At 37.0% G+C, this 18,120-nt stretch overlaps 2 protein-coding genes and 1 long non-coding RNA gene across 3 annotated transcripts; 1 reads left to right on the forward strand and 2 right to left on the reverse strand.

Moving 5' to 3' along the window:
* Positions 1-322: 322 nt before the first annotated feature.
* LOC103702733 (GATA transcription factor 2) lies at positions 323-910 on the reverse strand. The gene has a single exon (XM_008785286.1). It carries the CDS (start codon positions 908-910, stop codon positions 323-325), a length of 588 nt encoding a protein of 195 aa, XP_008783508.1.
* A 2,546-nt stretch (positions 911-3,456) lies between these two features.
* On the forward strand, positions 3,457-15,073 carry LOC103702621. The gene is made up of 3 exons (XR_603340.4): positions 3,457-4,171; positions 12,593-12,757; positions 14,701-15,073. It is a non-coding gene; the product is annotated as an uncharacterized LOC103702621 (long non-coding RNA).
* LOC103702620 (beta-galactosidase 7-like) lies at positions 5,054-18,104 on the reverse strand. Its single transcript, XM_008785121.4, has 19 exons — positions 17,530-18,104; positions 15,678-15,773; positions 15,453-15,565; positions 13,772-13,838; positions 12,869-12,961; positions 12,629-12,772; positions 12,438-12,532; positions 11,127-11,235; positions 9,907-9,991; positions 9,663-9,781; positions 9,371-9,535; positions 8,888-9,069; positions 8,617-8,708; positions 8,258-8,370; positions 7,068-7,175; positions 6,614-6,721; positions 6,375-6,520; positions 5,900-6,209; positions 5,054-5,607 (listed from the first exon to the last, which is right to left on the reverse strand). Exons 1-19 carry the CDS (start codon positions 17,704-17,706, stop codon positions 5,497-5,499), a joined length of 2,433 nt encoding a protein of 810 aa, XP_008783343.2. The 5' UTR covers positions 17,707-18,104; the 3' UTR covers positions 5,054-5,496.
* Positions 18,105-18,120: the final 16 nt, after the last annotated feature.

The raw sequence follows: 18,120 nt of genomic DNA on the forward strand, positions 1-18,120 counted from the left end.
CTACCTCTTCAATATAATTAAACACCAAGAATCATTATAGATGTCCCTTGGAAAGGGCTATTAGCTCATGCATGCATGACAGTGATAACCTTAAAACAACAGAAGAGTTGCGTTGAACAATTGAATCCACAAGCGCTAACCATAATCATTTGGTGATTCTGCACAAGAAGAGACCATCTCTCCATAGCTTGACACCAAAAAAAGCTAAACCTAATATCAGTTCCTTTAACAAAGATGTACAATGGGAAACGCAAAGACAGACCATGTCTATAAATTTTTTTTGCGGAAAGTATTCTATGACACCACTGACATTGCATCACTTTCAGCAAAGGACATCTTCATCATCCCCTCTTGATTTCTTGGTCTCCCTTATCTTGAGAACCTTCTTGTGATTGTTTGCATATCCAGAACTACCAAACGCCGGGCTCGACGCCGGGCGGTACTCCGGCAGGAGCCGCCCGGACTTGTAGCGGATTCCGCAAGCATTGCAGAGGGTCCCGGGCCCGGCGGGCCCGTTCCTCCACTGCGGAGTGTCCATTGTGATGCAGTGCGTGCACTTCTTCAGCATGCTGAAATCATCACCATCCCTCGAGAGGTGGTCATGATACAGAAGGCGTGCCGGTGGGTCGAGGGACCATGCTCGACGGCGAACCAGCTGCCCGGTTCTCCGCTTCTTGGGCACACGCCAATCAGCAAAAGCAGCGACTTTGGTCGATTCTTCCACGTCGCCGGCATCCGATAGCGGGAGGAAGTCCAGTAGGCTATCCAGGAGGTCTTGGAACCACTCTTGCTTCTCGGGATCATTGGGCTTGCACAGCTCGCTGTCGCCGACGACTTCTTCTACGCCATCTTCCAGTATCTCTTCGTGTTCGAAGGCTGGAGAGGACAGATAGGGGTGAACGATGGGCATGGTCAAAAATATTCGGGGCCGCCGCACCAAGGGCGAGAGTTTTAAGTTGGCAAGATGGGCCAAGGGAATAAATGGTAGCTATAAATGACGGCAAATCGGGGCCTAGGATACCCTTGAGATGCTGAGAGTCGGCAAAATCGGCTTTGTTGCCGTTACCATATATATTATTTTGTGTTGCCTTAATTATTTTAAATGGGAGCATTCGGGAGGGACAAGCCGTAAAAAAAGAAGCAAATGAATGCAAGGTTATCTTTGCCAGCAGAGCTGTCCATGGAGCTCACTAGATGCAGTTAAGGGCTGCAAGCGGATTAAGTCCCCCAAATATCTAACCCAGACCCCAACCCAATCAGTATGAGTGAGGTCTGTATCTTCCGTGTGAATGATTGATTTACCTTCTTTTGCGACATCAACCATTTATGCACGGCGGCTTTGCACATAAATGGAAGAAAAAGGCTGGAGTGTCGATCTGACGGTTGATGTTGCGAAGAAAGATCAATTATTCTGTGATGTGAAAGATACAACCTGCAACACATAAGGGTGCGGTTGGACTTAGGATGTATTTTATTGCTCAGAAATCGCTTCCCCGAAAGCAGAAGGATTGTTTGGTTGCAAGAAGTGAACCCCAAAGTAAAGTTTGGACGGTTTGGAACATCCTTCTAGTTCAACGGCTTCGAAAAGATAGGGTCTGAAGTTACCAAAGTAAGTGGCGTCGGCTTTACCATGTTCGATTAATTGAACACACCCTAAATATGGAGTCTACTTTTTTTTAAGGAAATAAGTTTATATCACTGAATCAAGGCTAAAATATATATATCTCCTATATTTTGTATAGAATTGTATATAAATATTTATATATCTAATTGCTGCAATGTCGATCTTGTTTGTTTTATATTACCGCAATATAGCCCACCCTCAGGGCTCACCGGAGGTGCCTATATGGTAGGTGACGTGGAGGTAGTCATGTGATATGGATTTTTTTTAAAGAAAGATGGAATTGGACATCGATAAATGTGATGGGGATTTTTTTAAAGGAAGATGGAATAAGGCTCTCTTCCCTTCTTCAAAACCTAGGATTTTAAAAATTCTAACTCTTTGCAAAAGAGAAAGAGATCCAAAGGGAGGGATGTGATCTACCTTCCTTGTAGAAGCCTTTTATAATTCGATGGTAAAAGAGGAAGGCTTCTCCAATTTCATGGTGAGGTGGTAGATCACATTCCATGGTGAGGTAATAGATCATGGACCAAGCTTTCCATTTCTCCCCCTTCTTGCCTTTGTTAGAAATAGAGCTGTTTGACACAGTGAGGGGCATCAAACTCCCTTCTCTTGAATCTCTCTCTCTTCTACGAAAATTAGGTTTTTGAAACTCTAGGTTTTAGGGGAAAAAGGAAAAGAGGTTTATCCATGTCAAATTTAATCTTTCATGTTGAAAAAAAATCTACATCACATAATTGCCTCCATGTTATCTGCCGTATAGGCACCTCTGGCGACCCTTAATCCTAATTAGGATGAGAATAGATCACATTGCAACAATGTCAAAATACAGAATTGATAATGCAGCAATTAAACATGCAGGAGATATTTACAATTCCATACAAAATATAGAAGAATTTTTTAGCTTTGAATTAGTAATAAAAGTAACAAAGAAGACAAATGCTTTATAACCATCGTGTCAGCCTAATCAAGTATAAAGAGAAAGAGGAGAAAAAAAATCTAGACAAAAAAATAGGTCCAAACAGCAACTCAACTAAATTTAAAATTCAAGTTAGATGTGATTTACTAACTCTAAGTTGCTTACACACAAAAAAACATGAAATTTGGATGCCCAAGCTTTTTGAATCAAGTGGTCAAGAAATAAACTAATTTAAATAATACCAAACGTCACTTGATGTGTAGGCTAATAACCTTCAAATTATATAATTTTTAATATGTAACTAGTTTAGAAGTAATAGATCACATCTAATAGCTCGGATGTAAGATTTCATCGTTCGATCTAAATCTGACCAAATATGAATGGAGATCCAGTTGAATATAGCTAAGTCTATATATAGATATATAGAGAGAGAGAGCCGGACATGGTTATATTTGAGTGGATTTCTGCTGAAATTCGATAAGATTTTAGACAATGGAGGTCCCATATTGATGATCTAAAATGTTGGATTTGATCTACTACGTCTAACTGCTTACACGTGAAAAATTATATAATATAAATTTTTTAAAATATGCATCAAGTGATCCAAAAAATACATATAATTTAATTCTGTTTAGCCTTTTTTTTTTTTTTTTGGCCGCATAATATATAGGCTAAAGTTTTCAAATCTTATGAGTTTTTGTGTATAATCAGTTTAGAAATAATAAATCATAAATCCAATAATTCTGATCATTGATGTGGGACTTTGTGTGTGTGTGTGTGTGTGTGTGTGTCCCCGATATAAACCTAACCGAAGTTTAATGAAAATCCCCTCATTCCTTGCATAACTCTCATTATGCAAAATACTCTATTATTATAGCATAATTTGGTATAAGCATATACGATATTATTGGTGCTCATCCACCGATTCGCCGTTGATAAGGACGGGAGGAGGAGGGCACGGTTTGTCGGAGAAGAAACGAGAGAGAGAAAGAAAGAAGCATCCATCTCCCGATCCCCGATGGAGGAGACCGGGAGAAAGGTCGACAAAAAGCGAGTATCGATATCAATGGCGAAATCAGGAGGAGAAGTGTAGGCGTCGTACACGCGGTTCCTCTCCCACGCCGGCGACGAGCTCAAGAGCTTCCGGTCGTGCCTCCAGTGGCTCTGCGTCGACCATTCCGATCCCCCCCGCGCCGTCGTCTCCTGGTCCCTCTTCCTCCTCCTCAGCCTCTCCGTCCCTGCTGCCTCCCACTTCTTCTTGATCTACTCCCCTGCCCGCCGCCCCTACGACCTCGCCGTCCAGCTATCTTTAACGGCGATCTCCGCCCTCTCCTACCTCTGTCTCTTCTCCTTCCACCGCCGCTTCCTCTTCCTCGACAAGCTCGTAGGCGAGAGCTAGCGCGTCCGCCTCGGCTCCACCATCCAGCTCACAGCTCCTTCCGCCTCCTCGCCTTCTTCGTTACGACTCAGACCTCCCTTGGCAATGGAAGTTCGCAATCTCCTTTTGGTATGTTGCTGATTTGTAGAGAAACAGAAACACAGACCCTTATTTTTCTTTGGCTCCAAAGTGAGCATCCGAGAGTTGAACAAAGCCTCATCTGTCTTCAAGTCAGAGTCTTCCTATCCATACGGTACGCTCAGCTCTTCCACATATTAAAAGATCTTTTTTATTGTTTACTTTCTATACAATAGTAGCAATTCTTCAATAAAAAGCAATTTTTCTCCAGCATTATTATCCTCGTGCGATTTAGTTATCAACTTTCATGTTAGATGAATCACCATGGTTAATTTTAAAATTTTAGCTGTTCTCGATTCTAGATACAATTAATGATTGGGTTGTCGTAAAGGGTTTTTAAGATGCCAACTTCTATTAGTTCTTGTTTCTAAACATTCATATATCTAACGTTGCACTACTTGCAACTTATTTTTTTTTTCCTTTTTTCTATTGTAGTTTAGTTTGAGATTATTTTCATTATCAAATATTGTTGGATAAAAAATTCTGGATTGGTGCCAAAAGCAAGCTTTTAATCATAATTAACTTAATGCAACAATTGGGTTCTCAAACATTAATTTTAAAACTTGAGATCAATTACAAAAGATTAAAATTTTGCCAAGGTACTCGACACCATCTTATATCGTGGAGACAAGAGCACATGTTAAAATGATTAAGCTGCTTCTAGTGAATTCTTCAGAAGCAGCATTACCTAAAACTTCTGTTTCGCATAGTGATTTTCCTTATCCATTCAGAGAAGATATCCGAAAGGATAGAAAGAATCCACATTAATCCCACTAAAGTGATTAAAGTATTAATCCATACAAGATTTTTTTTCCTCGAGGGAAAGGTTAGGCAGCCACCAAATGGCTTTTGTAAGCAAATGAAAGTAAAAGGAAGGGTTATTATTCTGGAGTAAAGATAAGAGTGATCAAGACCATAAAAAGGAAAACCCAGATACGAGACCTCTCCACCAACAAAAGTTTCAGAAGTTGCAACAAAGAATTCAGCTTCCTTTTTATTTCTTCAGAAGATAATCTAATCCATTTTCTGACTAAGAAGTAGATGCTATCAAGAAGTTCCGGTACCATACTCTTCCATATAACAGTAAAGAAATTGTTCTTGACTTCTTTCTTTATGCAAATTGGATATCCTATTCTCCTTTCTCAAGAAAAAGGATAAACTGTTCTTCATTTTAAGTCATATAGAAAGGATGGATCACCTTTTCACTTGGATTAGTAAATCATTAAGCAATGAAAGACTTGTTTATTTCATGAGTCAATTACATTCATCACTCAACAATTACTTCTCTCTAATTTTGCTCAAAAAAAAATCTCTGATTTCTAATGAGGGCTGATATGATTTTGCTGTCATGTTGGTTTCCAAGAATTTGTGTTGATAAATTATTGAATATCAAAATGAATAATCATTGGTTCAAGTGGCATGTATGTGAATTGCTAGAGATCAAACACAATCAGCCACAACTAATAGAGATTTTGCAATGCCTGGGCATGGGTCTCCTCCAAATTTTGTGGCTGATATTGGGATTGAGCATCTCCTTTTACCCACACAGGCCTGCTTAAACATGCAAAAGCACAAATTAAATTATTGTGAGAATCTGATGAAAAAATATTGTCAATTTTCTTAGAAACTTTATTTTTATTGATCCTGATAATATAATGTATCTTGCTTAAAAGTTGAGAAATCTCAAGAGCTCTTCTTTTTTGAGCGAAATAAAAGAACTTAAGTCTCAGCAGCTCTTTGTACTCTAAGAGAAAAGAACTTTGAAGAAGTGCTTCATGTATAACAAAGTCTATATTTCATGGTGGTGGACATGCATATAGATTGAGAACGTTGAAAGTATTACCTTCTCCATAACAGCTTTGGATAAGACTGAATGACAGGTTCCTAAAGCATAGTTTTCACAATCTCCAATAGGGTTTCCATAGCTTGCAAACTTTATGGAGTATATGGCTTGACCTTCATGACACTGGAGCTGAACACTTGGTTGTTTTCTTTTTGAAAATAGGGATGGGGAAAAGGACTCAGCCACATTACTGCAAATATGAGTAACTGAGATGGTGTTCACTGTGATACCAAGAGGGTCCCCACCCAATTCTTCAAAAAGAACCAGGAGGTTCCCAAAAGGTTTCAGAAAGGACCGAGGAACATGATACCTAGTAGTTGGCCATCAGCCAAGGGATAGATACAATAAATTTGTCAGATGAAAGAAGACATGTAAACAAGTATTTAGCATCATTGTAACTATTCCATTTTGAGACACTGTAGTTAGAGACTGAAAGGGAAATAAACATGCTCATTAATTGAAAAACTCTTCTTACAGAGTTTGAGATGGCTGTCCATTGGGACTAGTGAATGAGACCCAATAACGGCCAATGCTTTCTCCATTGATCCACACCTCGCCTTTACCCATACTCGAAAGGTCTAGTGCCACCGGGTTGGTACCCAATGGAACATGGAAAGTTGTCTGTACAATAAAAGGATTTACAAATATTAGTTGCTTGAGCAATGGTTCTCTGGCAGTGGAGGTGTCTCTATGGCATGGAGATTGACATTCTACCTTGTACCACGTGAGAGGTTTACATATAGAGCTCCCAACTGTTTTCCAATCCACCTTTGGTAATCCTTTTTGGGTGTATATCTCTAGCTTTTCCCCTAATAAACCAATCTGCATTTTGTCTTTGTTAATCTAATGCATGTATTTGTGGTCATACTATATTGCTTCCCATGTGAACAGAGACCTTTTAATAGCTAATACTTCTTTAAATAGTGAAAACCAATGTGATGTTTTCACCAAACATAGTTAATAAGAACTTATAGAAGAGCATGCCTACAATGTTTTTATAGAGAAAGAGCACATTTAACATTTATGCTGAATAAGCATGTAGCTATAAATTCCTCAGAAACAAAGTATACCTATGAATTTTAGGGTAACTACCATCTATTTTATAGTTTTACAATCATTACTTTCGGAGCATGTCTTATCAAAGAAGACTTTTATGTCTAGAGTATACCTGGTATCCCCACAGCCAATTAGTGAGATTTTGAGGTCTGCTTCCATTGCAGTGGATGCTCACTCTACGAAGCCCAGCAAACCTTTTCTCAAGATATGCCCCAGAATCCTTCAAATCCATAAGGTAAAAATGAAGCCAACTTGCATAGTATGCACCACTAAATAAACAAATGTTACAAGGAATGCATATGAAATTTTCTATAGAGCTGTTTTTGTGGCCCTTGTTCTGACTGAAATCTTGACTGATGTTGCAATATTTTGTCTTTGTTTTACCATTGGAAAGTTAAAGGGTGATTTCCTTTAAAAAAGGAAAAAAAGAAGTCAAGGAACCGGATTGAATATCTTCAATATTGGTGAGATGGCTTAAAATTTCTCATATGGATGTAAGAATTTGATTCTAAACATGGGGCAGGAGTATGGAGGACTATATCAGAAACATGAACATAAGAAAAGTCTCTGAGAGAAGTGCTAAAGGATGTTCAGATGAAAATAGAGCATAAAATCTAATGTATTCTCGTGAGAAATAGAGCCAGTGTTGCAAGCACTTAAGAATGTAGGAGGGGCAAGTACTTCTTCATGCTTCTTTCCAAATTGTCATTCTCTTCTCTCCCTTTCTCTCCTAGGAGGGAAAAAAGAGAGAATCTGTGTTCCCCTCTTTCAAAGCAGCCGTACCAATAGCATAATAGTTCATTTGTGCTAAGTTGGTTTTATAATGTGTTTTGGTGTAGCAGAGGTCATATACAACCAGAGTTAACGCTGCACTAGTTAGAATAAACAGACAAGAGAGGTAGATCCTTGATCAAAATTTAGGCTATAAATTTAAAAACAAATTCCACAAGTACAACCAAAAAGAAATATTTCTTTATGAGCAATAATACTGTACTCTAAACTTTGTGACGCAACAAATTCTTGAAAAATGAATTGCGGCTCAAAAAATGTCTCCAAAATAAATTTGTGACTCAAAATTCTAGTTCAATATTTTCTTTAAAAAAAATTCTTTAAAAAAAAAAAATCATGTCTCAAAAGTCCCCTGCTTTCTAGATTTTTATTCTCTCTTTTTTTCTAATAGTTCATTCAGTACTTTGTTATGTATTTTTGTTCATAGTTTCTTTTTTCTTTCAATTGTCAAATGTAAATAACAAGTCACATGAAACAACTGTAAATAACAAGAACTGGAAGTAAGATTCTTACTGGTAATCCAACCATGACGCTCAACAATGAGAGGTTGTTCTGACCTTCCCTTAATGAAATGTCTTTCTCAAAAGTCATAATTCGAGGTCCATCAGAACTCCCATGCACACTTCCTAATTACATTTTGAAGCAAAGATATTCAGCTTTATCAATGCTAGGAGAGAGAAATTCAGTAACAATAACGAGTCACTCTAATACTAGCAAAATGAGAAGTACTTTTTTCCTGATTTTACTAATTTTCCGTTTCATTTGTTTTGGTTGGTAACATTCATGGAAAATGTACATATTTATTTAGTTTGTGAAGTACATTTGTTTTATCAGGGAAGAAACCTGTTTTCTTAAATTCATAAGTTACTTACCCACAAACTCATCATTTACAAAAGCATGTAAAACATGAGCTCGTGAATCAACATGGAGTGCTTGCTGACCATCACTGGATTTGTAGTTGTAGCTGCATTTCAGAATAAAGGGTGTAAATGCAGTTGACTACTTGGGCAATTAATGATACTACAAGTTAAGGATTTATCAAGATTTCAAAAAAAAAAAAAAAAAAAACTTTTAAACAAGTAGTGTATTGCTTACAAATACCTCTTAAGATTCATTAAACAAGAACAGTAGTTCTCATACTACCTGAAAGTATACCAAAGATAATCCGTCACATCTTTTGTTGTGGACATTTGTTCCAACAGTTCTTTTGTAATGAATGAAGCATCGTGAACGTTAGGTACTCCATCTAGGAATGCCATCCATTTCTTAGCATTGTCGAAACTCTGAACTGCTCTTGCTGATCTATTTCCATATTGAGCACTAACCTGTGAAAGACAATGAAGAACCATAGTGTTATTACATTATTTAAGTGGTTTAATTGTGTACACTGATGAAAGATGAGTTTGAAACTGAAGTTGATATAATATGGCAACCATCTCTAATAGGATAAATCAGTTGATGATTAGAAACAAGGCTCCAAATTATAGCTCATGTAGAATTTCAGAAATATTTGTGTACATGTCAAAGAAGGGAAGAAAAGAGGATAAAATGCTTGAATGAAGTAAAGAAAGGAGTAACACAAAATCAGTCTCAGTGAATTTGATCTTTAAGATGCAGTGAGATCACCTTTGCAGTATTGAAGGCTACGCTTTTGCAGTCTGGCAGAATACTTATGGACTTGGAAGGCAATTCATATGTTGCATTATGAAAGCACACAGTTGCATTAAGATGCTCGTCAAAGTTTACAAGAAATGCTGCGCACTTTCCTGAATTTGTTTGAAAAACATGTGCCTGTATTGCAAACATCCATTAAGTATACCAGTGGTTTCAAATATACAAAAGATATCATCAAACAAAGTGAAAAAGAAGAAAAAAAGAGAGGTTTAATGTCAATGTTCTAAGCCTTATGCCATCTTACCTCCTGTAGTTGACCCAATGAAACATTAGTATAGGTTCCCCAAAGTAGTGGCTCTGAGGATAGCTTAATTACAGCATGCAGTTCTCTAAGATGACCCCATGTAGGTAGCCAGATCAAGCCTGGATGAAGTCACAGAGATGTATGATCAGAACCTGAAAAATATATATTTTCTTCTATCAAAGACTCTCCCCCTTCTCAAGTCAATCATTGAAGAAATACAAGACTTACAACTAATAACACTAACCATATTCATCCAGAGGAGCTCGATCGTAATAGCTTGTTGTTACATATGAGGAGGGGGACTTCCCAAAGTTCGTTCCTCCATGGTACTGCATTAGGATCAGTTGTCAGATGATAATATTTTAAAAGAAGTTTATCTGCACCACACATTGGCACATGCATATTATATTTCTGGAAAAAAGGAACACCATTCTAGTGGATTCATGGAAAGAAGCAGCATTCTTTTATGTTGAAGGTTCTATTTTACCACATCTGGATATCCTGTTTGGCACTCTGATTTCTTGTTTACAAGCTGTTCATCCATGATTTTCTTATAATTGTAAAAATTAGCTTGTTTTAGCTGTAACTTCTGGACTGTCATCTCTTCTACCTGATATTCAGATTATCCATCCAGAGTGACTCATTTCATCATGTAATTGTATCAAAATGAGGTTATTGGACAACAGAGCTATTCAAATAGAAGAATAAGCTACTGAAATGAAAGAATATATTTCCCCTCTTGATAAAATATGGCTTATTGAATATCTATCCTCCGGAAATCACTATTTACATATATGCCCCTTAAGTCATACTATTTTTGCATTGATACCCCTTCCATTGAATATTTGGCTGATAATATTAATAAATAACAGCTTTAAGCATGAAATGGCTTCACTATTATTTTGCATTAACACCCTTGATGCATGCATATACAAATATAGCTCTTTTCAGTACAAACTGAATAGTATTTTTTCAGGGTACTAATGAAAAAGGGTAATAGCGGCAAATAGTAGTCAAAATGGTTATTTATTAATGCCATCTATCAAAAATCTAATGAGAGGGTTATCCATGCACCAACAAGATGATTAGAGAGATATATATGCAAATAGTGATTTTCAGAGGTTAAATATACAGTAAGCATATTTGCAAGTGTATATATGCCAAAAAAAAAAAAGAAGCCCCAAAAGGAAATGTACTTGAAATAAGGTTATTACTTAAATATAATTATTATCCTTCAAAGGCTTCAAGTGAGGATCGTTAAGGCATGATAGCAAATCTGTTTGTGGCATAACTTCTTTCAAGCCATTCCATTATTCAATGTTCGAACCAACCCTATTTCGAGGGCTCAAATTACAAAGGGGATCTAAGATATATCTTAGTATTTGATAGATTTAAATTCTTTATGCAAAGTGTACTAGTCTACTAGAAGTTATATAATGAAACAAGTGGAAGAAAAACACATACCATGTAGTAGTTCACAAAGCTTCCGTTCTTTCTTGCAATGAACAGTGCGACGGAAAATGCAAGATCTTCAACACGCCTCATCGATGGTTCCTTCCCATATACTGGGTATCTACATGGCAAGAGTCATCCATTAGTCTTCTTGGAGGACAGAGAATCAACAAAACATTGTAGGCATGGGATGAGTTCACATATGCTGCCATTATGTCTTCCAATATAACTAGGGCTGAAATCGTATAGGATATGGAACAAATACTAGCATATTCATATCCATATTTGTTTTACTTAACGAATCTACGGATACGGATGTTAGTTGGATGCAAAAAAAATCATATCCATATTTGTTTGAAATGGATGCGGATACAAATCGGATACCAAAAATACGGATATAAATTGGATAATTAAACTTTATGACTATAGAATCAAAGATTTACTAAGTGGATGATAAATCAAGTTAATAGCATTTTAATATGATCATCTATTTTTCTTAAAAGTTCATAAGTGCTATATAAAATTAAATAGGGTTACAAATGAAATCAGATATTCGGAGACGGATCAAATGGTTGTCTATCCATATTTATTTTTCTTTAACGGATATAGACACGGATACGAATATCAGTCAGATGCTCAAATTTTTATCCATATCCGGATAGATTCAGATATGAAAACGAATCCGGACGGATTTTATCCGATCTACTTTCACCTCTAAATATAACATTACTAGAATGCTAACCACTAGCCTAGCTGGAAAAAATTAACACTAATCTTAGGTCAACAACTAGTCATGGCTTTCAAAAGAAGGAAAACTGTGAGATGGATCTTTACTATTTTTTATGATAAAACAAGAGAATGAGACATCTTGATAAGCACCAAAATGTGGGGATTGTATTACCTGTATTCTTCTAATATTGAGTGTTTGTGAGACAGAGAGGAAGAGACAAGAAAGACTGCGCAAGGGCCTTCCCCCCTTGCGATCAAGGTTATTTTGGGAAGAGAGTGATAAATGGAATCTTGGTGGAATAGTGATTTTTTTTAAAAAAAATCTCACTTTTCAATACAGTATGGAATATGGATATACTAGCATTATGTTCGGTTTATATGAACACGGATTGCAGATTTAGAAACCAGATACAATGTTTGGTGCTTTTTTTCCTAATTAATTCAGTTGCATAGCTCTAGCATAAGGCATTACCTTATAATCAAATTGAATATTTAAGATGAGAAGTGTACCAGAAAGTGATCATCTGAATTTTGATAGTATTAAGAATACAAAATTATGAGAAAAATGATAGGTGTGCTTTGTCGAAAGCATACCTAGCGGTCCAATTTTCTGTCCAAAGTGATGGCTTTGTAGGTGAATTTGGCCCTGCAAATGTCTCTCCACATTTCAATCCATTGCAGGTATTTATCTGCACATGAAGTTTCAACGGTTTGATTGTGACAGACTATTAACTTGCATTTTTTCACAGGAGTCATGAATATAGATATGAAGTAAGAAGGCTGACCACTGGATCAGGAGCATCATCTTGCTTGCACATCATCCATGGGACCCCAGTTTGTAAACTCACAGCCATAGCCGCTGCCCAACGAACATAAGGAGGTCCTGCCTCATGAAATGCAGGCTCCACCATTTGGTACTCATTCTCAATCTGCATGTTATATTGCTCATATCATTTTCTTTAAGTGAGTCTCACATGACATTACATAGCCATAATGAAAAAATAGTTTTAGTTAACATGTGTCACCTGAGAAATTATGATCGGACCTCCTTGAGGGTAATACAATTTCTCCAACTTCATCATATTCACTATCTTTTCCACAAAACTTTTCATGTAGAACTGCATGTGAACTAGCCAACTTAAGCAGAAGTAGCCAACACAACCAAAGTGCTCTGAAGACATTATACATGATTATTTTTTATGATTAATTACATTGATACTAATCATCAATATATAGCCTCGATTTACTATAATAAGAACAGAGTTTCTTAATAGAGTGTTATTCAAAGTCACAACAGGTTGTCTTTTTTTTTTTTGAAAAAAAAAACAGAAAGGATTATTTTTATGTATTATTTTTATGCGCATTTCTATTTCCAAGTCTTCTGAGGAAAGGTTCACTCTGTTTGGTATCTGAATATCCTCTGATATTTAAATGAAATTCAGTTAAAGTAAAACTAAACATGTACTCATCTACTTCAACTTAAAGATACTTAAATATTTATCCATGTGATCAATTGCATTATGAATCTGGTTTTGCATTACAGATAGTGATTTTACTTTTATAGGTGTTTTAAGTCAATGATTGCAAAGTTGAGACACATTTTCTGAGGAATGTAATTGAGAGATATTTGCCATGAGCCTTATTTGCAAATGGTATGAGCCATGGCCGGAGGGGGGGGGGGGGGGGGGGGGGGGGGGGGAGGGGGAGGGGGATTCAATAGATTTGGTATGAGCCACGGCCGGAGGGGCCGGAATCATGTTATTGAATAGACTTGGTATGAGCAATGGCCGGAGGGGGGGAGGGGGGTGCAGGGTGTGTGTGTGTGTGAGAGAGAGAGAGTAGGTAAAGCAGCAAATTTTAAACTCCAAGCAGTTGCCTATGGTGTGAAGGGGACTGGTAGTATTCATGGATTTCATGCAGTCATATACCTTGAATGGTTCATTGTCAGACCGAAAAACAATTCCTGGAACATCATGCAACCAAAATGGGAAGCCTCTGCAAAACACAAGTCCACATAGTGTCAAGGAAATATCAGCAGTGCAGAAAAATATGTAGAAGTTATCCAAAAGACTAGAAAGTACAAATATAGTGAAACTTAATCTTTTTTTCTTTTCATTGGTCATCAAAATCTAGGATTACAGTTTGAGGATTTCAATACTACAGTACATAAATGCCTTGAGAAATTGTGAAACATTGATTTTTTTTTTTGTGTGTGGAGAAAAACAGTAGCAAGCCACCTAACATTTCATTGATAAACATGGAAGTTAATTCCCTCAACTGTGTGATTCCACAGATGTGTTTCTTAAGCTCTCTCGGAGAAGATTTAGGAGTTGTAACATTGTGCATATAGTGCAAGGTGGGAATCAGAATGCGCATCTCTTGGCCAAAATTGCTTATTTACTGGGTTGTGAAATAGTTTGGCTGGATGATGCCCCCTCTTTTATTTGAATTAGTTATTGGAAGATGTCATGGGCTTCATGACTTAATTAAGTCATTATCTTCGGAAAATAAAATGCATGTATGAGTTCATTTAGATTAGAAAGCATCAAAGTATTTTATTCTTCTTTTTTTATCTTGTTTACATACACACTACTTAAGCACAGCCAATTAAATACAATATATAGAAAATTATGGCTTTATTTGTCTTGTTTAGGACTACATTCAATCTCTTAATGTTGGCTTAAAAAAGATGCAAAAACAATCATGTAGATCCTACTTCACTATCCATTCTTATTGGATACCAAATCCTCTAGAATGTAAACTATTATAAAATATCTTTTCTAAGCTTGCATTCAACTCTTTATAATTTCTCCATTTTCTTTTGCGGTCTTTAACTTTGACATGAGCCCTTTGTTAGATCAACAGAGGCATGGACTGCATAAAGGCCTTTTTCCAATGTAAGAATAGAGGCGTGCATTGAGAATTCAACAGGCAATGTCACAAACTTCACTTTGTTCATGTCATGCAAAGCGTTTGCAGTGTGGAAGGCATTCAGTGGTTGGATTTGGATTGCTGATGCATTAGATGGTATGACAAATGAACTATCTGCTATTGCTTTTGATTCATAAAACATGAGTTCCCCAAAATACAAACTAGTCTTGGTCTACCATAAGCATCAGTCTGTAAAGGGCTAAACATTTGGCTTGCAGCAAATCATGAGACATTCTAAAGTCTTGAAATGTATCCCATAGTATGTTTGTAGAAAATGGTATGGAAATTCTCGCTTTAAAGGGTTGTTGTGTGATGTGGTTTGAGCCATCTCTCTCTCTCTCTCGCTCGCTCTCTCTCTCTGCTGGAATCTCTCCCCAGTGCAAGCGCTGAGGAAGGTCCCAACTGATGGTTTGCACCAATTCTATTAGTCATCACAATTCAATTGAATTTTAGGGTACTTCTATTAAATGATCAAGGTTTTATGTCCTTTTAAAGGACCGATCAATCTAATAACTTCTCCCTTTGCTGTATTCAAAAAAAAAAAAAAATTCTCCCTTTTATTATTGGATTTCAGCCAGATTTCTTCAAAAAAATAATATTTTCTAAAATAAGTTTTTTAAAAAAGGATATGTTATTAAGTTACAGTTTTACAAGTACTGAAAAAATAGCATTCCATACCCATATTTCCATTCGGACTCAATGAAGGGACCCATCCTAAGGCTCACATAGAGGCCTTGAGCTTGAATTTCTTTAATGAATCTCACAAGGTTGTACCTCCCTTCAAAATTAAACTGAAGCAAAACATAGATCATATATACTGTCTCAGAGATAATGCCATAGCATTTAGTGAATGCTTGATATTAGTATAGAAAAATACGAGAGTAGATGTGATAGATCGCTTGCCTGTCCTCTGATTGGCTCGTGAGCGTTCCAAAACACATAGGTCTGTATGACATCAAGTCCACCTTTCTTGGCTTTAGCTATGAGGGATGGCCACATCTGCCAATTTATCACATTGTTTATTTATGTAGAAATCCTTCAAATGAACATTTCTGTTTAACTACTGCTGATATCAACTGAAAAAAATTTACATACTTAGACATAGACTTTACATGCAAAGCGTCATGGCCTTAACTCCACAAGAAGTATACTGAATTGGTAGTCCAGAACCATAAACTACAAACTGTTACTCCTAGGATGAAATATTGAAAAAAGAAAATGTAATACAAAGAAACTAATGCTGCAAATAATCGGTCCGTTTGCTTTATTGTTTACATATCGTCATTTATTTTACGCCTTGCATGATGGTTTAGCTTGAAAAATGACCACATCATTGCAGCTAACTTTGAGCTGACTAGGTAGGATGTAGAATCTGCTGACTTATATCCCTGTTCAACCACTAAGAATTAGCATGGTTTTATTTAATCATCGACTTGAGTCTGTTACATAGATTAGATCTCCAAAGCCAAGCAATTTAAATTTTTTCCTCATTTTAACTCTATTGGAATGCTTTCTTTCTTTAATTCCATTTCAGAATTTGGAACTGTGAAATGCTATCGTTACATTGATTCTGTTGTCTGTACTGATATTTTAAGAGTCAATTAGATGTGGAAAAGAAGAAAACGTAGTGTAGAATCTTCATACTTAAAAAATGCCAATCCACAAATAGATCAGCTGAAGTATATATAAAAGAAAACTAAGTTGCTAGTTTATTCCTTAGCGCAGTATTTTATGACAACTTGTGAACTTGTAAACCTGTTTGCGTACCATATCACCAGAATATATAGAATATTTTTTCTATAGTTACTGGCTTACTGCTCTTCATTTTAAATAGCAAGTTCCTCCTATGCTCTATCTAAAGAAGCATTCTTGAGAGAGAGAGAGAGAGAGAGAGAGAGAGAGAGAGAGAGAGAGAGAGAGAGAGAGAGATCGAAGATTTAATTAATCTATAACTCCACTTCGGAAGAATCATAATTCTCTTATGATATCCAATTTGGCAAACCATTATCTTGAATAAAAGGATGATATGTAAGTACTGATTGTTTGCTATTGTTATTGGATCGATCAACAGGCCGGTTGTTATTTTATTATTGTCAACTCTAAGCATTTCTCATTGTTACAAGCTTGGCTTGGTAAGTCAATATCATCAACAGGTCATGATTATTTTACTAATATAAATAGAGTGAAATCATGTCCCGTGACCCTGTTGATAGGAGAACTGCTAAAATACTTCATTTAGATCTCTGGATCAAAGATTAGTGGATGGAGGCAACAAGGATATCTTCATTTACTTCACGGGAAGGTAATAACAGCAATCTTTAGGAGATTTCAGCTAATTTCCATACGCACTCCAAAGCTTGACACAACCCATTCCAGTATAACTCTAACTCATTAAAGGGTTGGGTCCAGACCAACTCACTTCTAGCTCGCAATATTGACAGACCTAATCAGCTTGGTTCCCAACACTAGGTTCCTGCTGAGACCAACCAGGTTTGCTTGGGAAAATGACAACCCAGTCCCAATTGATGCAACAACCTCAAAACAAGCCAAGAAGGTCTGTTAAGTTAAAGACAAAAAGAAACAAGAGAGGAGATAAAGTCAAGTCCATCTGGCGACCAATTCCTGAAACTCTAATCCGTGTCTTTGAAAGGATCAAGATTTCAATACCAAGCATAGAAGCAGCCAAAGAAATCAATAGCAAATGATACATCGAAGTCTAGAGAGACTCAGAGAGAGAGAGAGAGAGAGAGAGTACCTCAGGAGTGCTGCGAGGGTAATGAATGGAACCAGAGAAGAGCATCCGTCTAGTTCCATTTATGATCAAAGCTCTTCCATCATATGTTACGTCTCCTCTTACACTTGTTGCTTCCCCGCTGGAAACCAAAATAATGACGAACATGGATAACACCACCACCACCTTCTTGAGAGCCATCTCAGCTTGCAAGAATCCGCAACACCTCCAAAACCTCCTTTCCTGTCTCTTATGCACTAATCCACTGCCTGAACATTAATTACGACCCCGATATTCTCATTGAGATAGAGAGAGAGAGTTGATGTGCTGGCCGGAAGGAGAGAATTCTTCCTTGAATGAAGAAAGGAGAGGAACCTTGCTTTCTAGATTTGGACCCCCGAGATATCCGGTTTCCTTTTTCTGGTTCTTGCTTCATGGAATTTTATGGAAGACTTTAAACAGGGGAGGGTGCCAAAATACGCTTGCATCAGGCCATTTAATGTACCACTAGGATCATTTGGGTCAGTTCAAATTAGAAGTGTAGAAGAAAAGGATACCAGAGAGAGGTGAGTTGGCGTTGGAGTGCACGTCAGGGGAGTGGGGAGAGGCGAATTG

Source organism: Phoenix dactylifera, chromosome 1 (assembly GCF_009389715.1).
Source record: "Phoenix dactylifera cultivar Barhee BC4 chromosome 1, palm_55x_up_171113_PBpolish2nd_filt_p, whole genome shotgun sequence".
In the NCBI taxonomy this organism is placed as follows: Eukaryota; Viridiplantae; Streptophyta; class Magnoliopsida; order Arecales; family Arecaceae; genus Phoenix; species Phoenix dactylifera.

Coding starts and splice junctions, on each gene's coding strand:
- LOC103702733 (XM_008785286.1), bottom strand. CDS start 910: ATGCCCATCGTTCACCCCTATCTGTCCTCTCCAGCCTTCGAACACGAA.
- LOC103702620 (XM_008785121.4), bottom strand. CDS start 17,706: ATGGCTCTCAAGAAGGTGGTGGTGGTGTTATCCATGTTCGTCATTATT. Junction 9,070..9,370: donor TAGCCTTCAATACTGCAAAG/GTGATCTCACTG, acceptor TGTCTTTCACAG/GTTAGTGCTCAATATGGAAA. Junction 6,521..6,613: donor AACCTCTCACGTGGTACAAG/GTAGAATGTCAA, acceptor TTTATTGTACAG/ACAACTTTCCATGTTCCATT.